The following is a 9954-nucleotide window of genomic DNA, read 5'->3' on the forward strand; positions in this document are numbered from 1 at the left end:
TTACTAACACATAGTTACTTCATGGGAATGTTAGCATTGTCTAACACTTTTTTTTTTTCTAATAATATTCCTTCTCGTTTTGTTTTTTAATGAAAAAACAAAGGTATATTAGTTTTTTACATAATAAATTTTTATTTATATAATAATGTTATGAGCATTTAAGTATTTTAAAGTAAATATTTTGATAATCAATGCCAACATAATAAATGCATTTATTAATGGTATAATAAATGTATTTATTATGCAAAAGACTAACATACCCTTTTCTTGTCACTAAAAGACAAAATGAGAAAGGGTATTATTGAGGAGAAAATGTGTTGGATAATACTAATGTTCCCATGAGGTTTTGACTGTTAGTATTTCCATTTATAAATATAGAAAATTTAGTTTAATTTGTTTATATTTATAGTTTTAAACTAAATTAAAATAAGAATAAAAAATATTATTTAAATATACCTAAAATTGAACGAACTTGAAAAATACCTGAATTTTTGGGTTCGTTCCAATTTTGGGTATTTCCTATATGTGATAAAACTTGAACCCAAACCTATAGGTTTGGTTTTGGTTATGTACATACTTGAATCGAACTCAAAAATTGAAGTTTGGTTCAGTAGTAGGTAGCCAAATTTACGATCGTAATTGTGAATTCGAGGCTGAGTCAGGTTTGTTTCTACCCAATATTATGAACTTTGATCCCTACTTGTTCCCTCACTATAGGTATTGTGAGTTGTGATACCAACCCAACCACTACACCAAAAATATCTAGGTGTTAGCAGTGATTTAGTGCGGAAAGTTAAGCCCATATCTCTTTGACTCTTTCAATTTTTGGAGTGATAATATACCATCATGTTTCACAGTGGGTGTCGATTACTGTCCTTCCCAACATTTGAACTTGAGATTTGATGTTACTTTTAGTACCGAACGACACCAATATGCCAAAACTACATACGTGTTGGTGGTGTGGAAAGTTAAACTTATACTTCTTTGGGGTCATAACATATTACGACATCATTTAGTTGATGACAATTTTTAGAAGTTGTATTGATGTTCGGAAACAATAGCTTTTGTATACTCTTTGGTTGATCATAATGCACCTTTGAGGAATCCACGAAGAGATATAGGGATAATTTAGTAGATTTAAGCATGTCAATTAAGACATATTGGTACAAAATTTACATTTTTAAAGTCATAAATTGGTCTAGAAAATTTTGCAAGAATCCAGAAGTCAAATGCATGGCAAACATGGTGTCTCAAAAACACTTTTAATCACTCAAAAGCTAAAATTCCCAAATTTGCATTTTTAAGTCATAAACATGTTTAAGTAGTTTTGGGTAACCGTCGACAACAAATTTCACATCTACCTAAAGATACGTGAAATAAGATTGCAAATGATTTTATTATTTTGATAAAAGGGGAGATACTGATCTCAATATTATCATTAACTTTTGGCTAAAAAGACTATTTTGATGGTGATTTTGTTGTACTTGATCTTCTGTAGGTTTTTTGTGTGGATTTCTTCCCTCCTTGCTTCGTGCTGATTAACTGAGAAAATTTTCTTGACTTTCAAATAAGGGATTTTGGTTTGATCTTCTCTTTAATTAAAGTATAAGTGTCTTAAAGAACTTTATTTCGTCTCTAGATGAGATCTTGAGGGTTTGAGAGCTACTTCATCACTAAAAGGGGAGCTTTTATCTTCTAAGAGAAAGTGATACAAGTCCCCTCCAAGTGAGAGAGGGTTTGGTATTTATAGACTTAAAGAGTCATTTAATTTTTCAACTATGCCCCAACTTAAAATACTTTAATTGGTTCCTCTAAAGATTAAGTTCGTCTAAATCCAATTTTAAGGATTCTACGAATTGTAGGTGGACCAAACTCATTTATTTGGGTTTATGGTTTAATACCTAATGTAAATCACTTAGATTTATTTCGATTATGAATTTTATCTGAGAAAATCCAAACCAATACCATATGAAATCCATCTCAATTAATGGGTCTTGATTTAGATATGTAAACCCAAACCTAATTTAAGGGACTTTTCGATAATTTAGAGAGTTGCAAAGTCTCTTTAAATTTTTGATACCTACAATAAAAAACAAGTTTCAACACCATATTCCATATAATACGATACACACAATGTCAAGTTGTTTGTGAGGTAACCTTTTTTCCTTCTTTTTTTCCCCATATTTTCCAATTACAATAGAAATTGAATATCGCTGACTTTAAATATTATAAATGGACCAAATCATTAAGAAATAGAATTGCTTTATATGACAAATTTAGGTTCTAGGTACATTTACACCAAATTTGATATCTAACCATTAACAAGCCAAGTCTATAATAGTAATTTCACAGGTTTGGCGATATAATATACGGTATTTACATAGAAAGAAAGAAATATTACAAAAATGGGTATATGACCCTTTTAATATATATTTTGAAAACATGACTTGGCCCATAATTTCAGCTAAATACTTGGACATTTTTATAAAACAAACTTAATTTTTTATCATGTAGAAGGGTAATTTCTTCTAACACAAGGGTAGTCAATGGACCAGGCCTTTAAGACTAAAAACTTGGCCAAACCCAATCCATCTAAATATCGGGCCACGTCGGACTTAAGAAATAAAACCTTAGTCCAAACCCAATCCACTTATATTTGGGCCATTTGCGGCCGGGACGAAGCTGTTATTCACTAGTTTTTTATTGTATAAAAAGTATACTAAATAACAATAAATTGATCAAAATAATATTTTATTATTAGATTTGACAAAATTAACGCATTATACACAATAATATTTTATGGGCACCATTCTTAATTTCTTATTATTTGAAGGAAAAAGGAAAAAAAGAGTTGATATTGCCACACCAACTTTCACTAATGCCACACCAATTCCTACATAAAGCACCAAAGAATTGCACACTCTAAAAAAAATTATTATGTAATATATTTTAATATAGTATAGCGGACGGGACCATCCAATGGGTCCACATTTGAAACCCAAACCCGATCCATGGCAGGCCGGGCCTCTATAGACGACCATTGAGGCATTCCTCTATAGACGACTTATCATCATGATGTGTGGCATCGTTCTTCACCGTGTAATGATAGTCATGTTCAGCCCACTAGTTTCTCAAAGAAACAATATCCATAAATGTGAAATAACCATCTAGTCATACCAACCAAAGCAAACACATCATCCAGTCGTGTCCTCTCCTCGACATCATTGTCTTCACCCTAAACAAAGACTTGGTAATCATGATGTTATTGTGGCAAAAAAGTCCAATTTCTTGGAACCAAACACAAACATGGTGAACGTCATAACAAATGCCGTTGTGAACAAGCATACACCACACACAATCTTCACAAGCAAGAACAAGTGTTTTAAGGTATTAGAGATGGCGAAGAATTGAATTTGTGGAAGCCTTAAACTATTCGAATGATCCTGATACTTTGAATCATGCCTTGACACAACAGCATCAACAACTAAAAGATGATGTGCCAAGCATGGACCAGTAGAAATATTCATTTGTACTATTCTACAGTGTCATGTGAAGACATACAACTCAATATATGAGCAAGTAAGACTCACATGATCCATAGAATCCAACATATGTGAGTGACATAGAATCCCATTAAAAGTACAGACCAAGTCAATTTGTTTATTTTTTATAGCTGGAAGCACTAGCAATGCATGTGATGTTCAACTCAGAACATGGAATGTGAATCAAATCCATGTGACCAATGGAGACCCTGACCTGCGCGCACACACACACAATGGTCCATTTTTCACCTTTGCTATGGTGTCAAATTGAGGTCAAATCAACCACAACAAATGAAACAACCAAAAAGAGAAATTTATATTCTTAATTTTATCATTTATTCATAATGATATTCAAGCAGACCACATAGGCATGCATTATAACTAATGTTTTTGACTAGGAAGAATCATCACAAGAAGGCTTTTATTCAACATCTTAAATCATTTAAAAGCTATTACAGAGAAGCAAACTTACCTCGAAAGCCAATTACGACTGGAATGCCGTACAAAAAAATTTGGAAAAAAACTCATTCAAGAGAGACCAAGAACCTTCCCGGTAGCAGTGTCGACATCAATCTCGAAGAAGCATGGACGTGTCGGAAGCCCAGGCATCGTACTCATAGCCCCCACTAAAGGATAAATGAATCCAGCACCAATGCTGGCCCTGACATCCCTAATCGGTAACACAAACCCAGATGGGGCTCCCTTTTGAGATGGAATGTGTGAGAATGAATATTGGGTTTTTGCCATACAGATAGGTAGAGAAGAAAATCCTTGTTTGCTGTACATTTCAATCTGTTTATCGGCCTAGTAAACCAAAGTGACGAAACACGTGTCAACACGTTTGACCAACATAGATCATGTAATCGAATAATGCTGTTCATGAGGTTTAAAAGAAATTTACCTGCTCTGAGTATTCGACACCACTGGCACCATAGGAGGTAGCGATGGCCTCTATTTTCTCTTTGATGCTGATGTCCAAAGGATACAAAAACCTTAATGGTTGTGTCACATTCTCACATGCTCTTTGAACAGCAATGCCGAGATCAACCTGTAAGATTTTGGTAAAACTCTGAATCAGTCATTTTTGATTATCCATATATTACTTTCCATGGCAGAACAAGATTCACATAGTGGACCCCAAATATGGGTTTTTATTGGCTGAGCTCAAGTAACCGAGATGAGGCCTTGGTTTATGTTGATGATGGCATACACTATCTATGGGATGCTTTTATTTTGGGTATTTTAGAAATACCCACTATTAAATTGGTGATATTAGGTTTACCACCATAGAACATAAGTCAACATTGTGTTTTCTTGATGATTTAACTTTGAAATTTTGATTTTTTCTTTCTTCAAAATGCTCTTCAAATACTTAAATAACTAAATCAAAATTTGAAAAAATCAAAATCAAAATTCCACTATTAAATCATCAAGAAAAAGCAGCATTGACATACAGTCAAGGGGGAGTAAACCTATTCTTGCATTTTGCAAGGGGGTAAACCTAATAATCACCACTTTAGCAGGGTTTTTTTTTTCTAAAATACCCTTCTATTTTCAATTAGTTCATGCAACTATATGAGGATTAGATGCTGGAATTTTCAAGGGGCGCTGCTCCCTGGAAACTGAAGCATTGAGGTCAAATCAGACTACGGAAACATCAATTCATCATCATCATTATCGAAGCCTTAGCCCAAAAATTGGGGTTGGATGAACAAACCATGTTCTTCCATTCAATTGTGTCTAAAGACATGCTGGAGTTAAATAGGTTTATGGCAAATACTGGGATACCCTTGTATCCTAAACCATATCATTAACGAGATCCAAACCATCCATGAAATGGACATTTTTTTTACTGGATTAATCCATGAATATCCCTTGAAGGATATAATGGTTGGGATTGTCAGAAGAAGATAGATTTTAGACTAGATTTGTCACACCCCAAACCTCTAACACAAATCCCCATGACTTTGTGTTAGTTTCGAGGCATGAGAAATCTGATATTATATATTGGGATGTGTCTCATGCCTCGAAAACTAACACAAGGTCATGGGGATTCGTGTTAAAAGTTTGGGGTGTGACAAGATCACCTAGATGGGAATCCTAGCTTTATTAGATATTGGCTGGTGCATATCAAGAAGAATGTATGTCTTTTGATGGTGAAGATCTAAACAGTCTCATAATTCTTGGATAGTAAATAAGAGATGATGGGGGAAGATTTTACTAACCGCTCCCTTTCCACCATGGGCATGATGAGTGCAAATTACAGCATCAAATGCACCAGCCGCCAATGCTGCATTTCTCACCACATTCATCTCTGCTTCGGAATCAGTTGAAAACATGTTCACAGCAACCACTACATTCACCCCATAAGCCCTTGTGTTTGAAACATGTCTTGCCAAATTGACACAACCAGCTTCGACAAGGGCCACATTCTCGGTCAAGTAGGCATGGTCAAGAGGCTTCCCCGCAACCACTTCAGGCCCACCACCGTGCATCTTCAAAGCCCTTATTGTTGCCACGATAACAGCACATTGAGGGATTAAACCACTATACCGACATTTTATATTCATGAACTTCTCTGTGCCAATATCCGCACCGAATCCTGCCTCAGTGACTACAAACCCACCGGGTCCCACTAGCTTTAATGCAATCTTGTCAGCTACAATGGACGAATTCCCGTGAGCAATATTAGCAAAAGGTCCCGCGTGAACAAGAACTGGAGTTCCCTCGAGAGTTTGCATCAATGTTGGGTTGATGGCGTCCTTCATTAGTACGGTTAATGCACCTCCGACACCGAGATCATCCGCTGTAATTGGATCACCAGCCTTGCTGTTTCCTATTACCATATTCCCAAGTCTCTCTCTCATGTCAGCTAGAGAAGTTGTGAGGGCCAACACTGCCATTATCTCACTAGCAACTGAGATGTCAAAGCCGGTTTCTCTCACCATCCCTTTTTCTTCGGGACCCTGACCAATAGTTATTTTCCTCAGGAAGCGGTCATTGACATCCATAACTCTCCTCCAAGTGATGGAGGCCAGATCAATATCAAGCCTAGCAAATTTCTTGATTTCTGTTGGAGTAAGATCTTCGGGGTTGTTCTTGGAGATACTAAGCTTTTTAAGACGCTTAAACATGATGTCAGCAAAGCTTCGTTTCCCTTGTTTGTTAGTTGGGCATAACCGGTTGAAAAGAGCCTTGTCTGACTGGGTTGACTCATGGAAAATCCGAGCATCAATGGCGGCAGCTAGGAGGTTGTTTGCAGCCGTGATTGCATGGATATCTCCGGTTAGATGCAAATTGAACTCGTCCATCGGAATCACTTGACTGTAACCACCACCTGCGGCACCCCCTTTAATTCCAAAAGTTGGCCCTTGAGATGGTTGACGAAGGCAGGTGACAACCTAAAAAAGTACAAGTGGAGATAACTATTTGGTTGGAATGTTGCAATGAGGAATCAGTAAAATAAAATAGCACCAAGCAAATTTTACTTGGTGAAAGAATTTTGAGTATGACTAAACAGCTTCAAGATTCAAGTGAATGAGTTTCTGTAAGGTGTCTCACCATTTAATTGGATCAGTGGATGAAATCTTATTATACAGACAAATATGCACAGATGTACAATCATTCAAAATAGATATGATACAACAACTTAGAGAGTATCTAGAAAAATCTATACAGCAAGGATTGATCACATGGATTGCACACGGTTTCAATGATTATATTTGGATAGTATCGCACACGGTTTCAGTGGATAACCCACTTCAATGGTTATCTTGGGTAACCTTCGACACTTAGCATACATATAGATGCAAGAATTAATATTTTGATGAATAGCATTGAAATATTCTTGATAGTAATTGGATTTTGTTGTCACCAAAAAATTTCCCATCAATTCATTTATGTCCATATCAATGTTGCACCTATATTTTAAAGGGGAAAGACAATTTCTTGGGCCGCTGCTGGCCACGAGATGTGCACTACAACCATGATATATGGTGATGATCTTCAGTTAACATATGCACAATAAAAAACTATAAAGAAGGGGAAGAAGAAAGAAAGATGGATATATAGAGATTTTTATGAGGTTCATCACCTAATTCACTAGATTGCTTCTTGGTACAAGATTGTTCCCTTCCTTGATAGGCCTGGGAACTTAAAATAGAATATAAGCAAAAACCGTTCCTAAAAACAAGAGAATAATTGATTCCCTTCTCATAAATATCTCATCCAAATCTCAATTGATAAAATTAGATTTTGATTTTAAATGAAATTCCTTATATGATCTACCACATGCCCCTCCTCACCAAGTTGGAAATGTCCAATCTCCCTTCTCATGAGTTCAAAGATACCTGACTTCTCTAGAATTGTCATGATGCCCAAATCAAGGTGAAGATTTGTTGAGGTGACACACATATGGCTCAAACTATGTGTAAATATTTGCATACTACACATGCTGAAAACCTTATAATTATTCAGAATGAGATTATAGATATCGACTTAAATAACATCTTAGGAGTTGCTTTCATGAAGAACCCAAGAGAATTAATATTGAGATCAATCACACAATGGAAGGAATCTACTTATGTCAGCAAAATTTCCCTACAGATTTTACAATCAAATCAGAATTACATGAATCAAAGCTGCTAATTATGAATCCGTTTCTGATATGTTTAGTTTGAGAAAAAATTTGGCTCAATCCAAAATTTTTCTCATTGATGGTGTTAGCTAACCGATTCCTTAAATGCCAAATTGGCCATCCTTCAACCTACCTTGGCATCCCTTTTGCAAATTTAGAGGTTTTGGATTCAACGACTTTGTATTTCAGTGAGGGGAACTAACCCTTCACTAGGATGATCATTGTTTCCTTTGTTTCTTCTTTTTATTTGAATTTTAAGGCCTTTAGAGATACTCTCTCTCACCACCCCTTCTTAATGTAAGTTTTCTCTGGCCCCCCTTCTTAATGTAAGTTTTCTCTGGCCCATTTTTCTTTGTAAAATTCTTTTTCTACCAAATGCTAAATATATGTTGGGGGAAGATCATCGGATCATGGTGAGCCAGATCCCTATATCTTTCATAAATCAAAATTTTTTTACAGGATCTGTTTGAAAAAGGCATTAATACTCTATCACCAATATCTTACACATATGGGTATCACTAAAGGCTTGGTATTGAGCAAAAAAAAATCTTACCTATAAGAATTCATCCTAAATATGAAGTTCAAAACAAAACAAAAAAAATAGAAATAGAAATAGTAGACATAAACAGAGAAAAAAGATTACCTTTTTTTATCAAACACACACGGGAATCACTAATGGCTTAGAATTGGGCAAAAACAAATCCCACCCATCAAAATTCATCACAAATATGAATTAAAAAAAACAAGTAGTCATAAATAAACAGAGAAAAAAGATTACTTTCTTATCATGAAATGCTCCCAAAGCTTGACAAAGTCCAACAGTAGTAGTAGATTTTCCTTCTCCAAGAGGGGTAGGAGTAATTCCTCCAACAACAACATAGTACCCATCACCAGATCCTTCAAGCTCGTCAATCACAGATAAGAGAACCTTAAAAAAAAAACAATTACCCAAATTAGTAAACTTCCAAAAATTGGATTTTTCAACCCATATAAGAGAAACTATGATCTGAGTTCTCACCAAGTGACCTTACCTTGGCTTTATATTTCCCATATAGATCATAGTGCTTGGAACTGAGATTGAGAGCCTCAGCGATCTCTGAGATGTGAAGAGGTTCAACAGAGTTGGCAATGTCGATATCTGCTGGAACAGGCGAGGCAACCTCCAATTTCCTTAATGTCTTTGATGATGAACTCATTTCCTGAATTTTGAGGTTTTGGGATTTATGGGTTTTGATTGATTCTCTCTCTTTCTCTCGAGCAAAAAATGGTCAATTTTGGCAGAGATGTTGATCTTAAGACATTGGCTCTCGTGCTCTCTCATCTTTCTTAACGATCCGTAGTGGGTGAAATATTTTCTACACGGACAGAAGACAGAGAAAGTATGCACAGTCACAGATTCTCTTAGATTCCTCCCCAAGTGTGATCTAGTGGTCAATAAAGATGGTTATGAGTTGGTATAGATTTCTTTTAATAAAATATATATAAATTTCTAAAATATTTTACTTAAAAATATTAGACTTCATAAGTGACCAGTGGATGGCACGTGCCTTTGTGAACTAGCATGTGTCATGCTGTCAATGGATAGGATCCGGATCGGGTCGAATTGGTACCCATCCAATAAGGTTCGGATTAGGATTGATCAGATAAGTATCGGATCAGACTCTTATCGGATTGGATTTTTATTTGATCTCAATATTAAGATTTAGACTCGATCTACAAACAATCCGATCGAGTCAAATCTTATTTTACATATAAAATCTAAATAAACTTAATATA

General features: G+C 35.5%; 1 protein-coding gene across 1 annotated transcript; it reads right to left on the reverse strand.

Moving 5' to 3' along the window:
• Positions 1-3848: 3848 nt before the first annotated feature.
• Positions 3849-9564, reverse strand: THFS (10-formyltetrahydrofolate synthetase). The gene is made up of 5 exons (XM_086425411.1): positions 9210-9564; positions 8957-9106; positions 5768-6943; positions 4444-4590; positions 3849-4346 (listed from the first exon to the last, which is right to left on the reverse strand). The coding sequence occupies exons 1-5, from the start codon at positions 9372-9374 to the stop codon at positions 4071-4073; spliced, it is 1914 nt and encodes a 637-aa protein (XP_086281537.1). The 5' UTR covers positions 9375-9564; the 3' UTR covers positions 3849-4070.
• Between the last annotated feature and the right edge of the window lie 390 nt (positions 9565-9954).

Source organism: Akebia trifoliata, chromosome 15 (genome assembly GCF_017979445.1).
Source record: "Akebia trifoliata isolate Shusen 1 chromosome 15, ASM1797944v1, whole genome shotgun sequence".
Lineage (NCBI taxonomy): Eukaryota > Viridiplantae > Streptophyta > Magnoliopsida > Ranunculales > Lardizabalaceae > Akebia > Akebia trifoliata.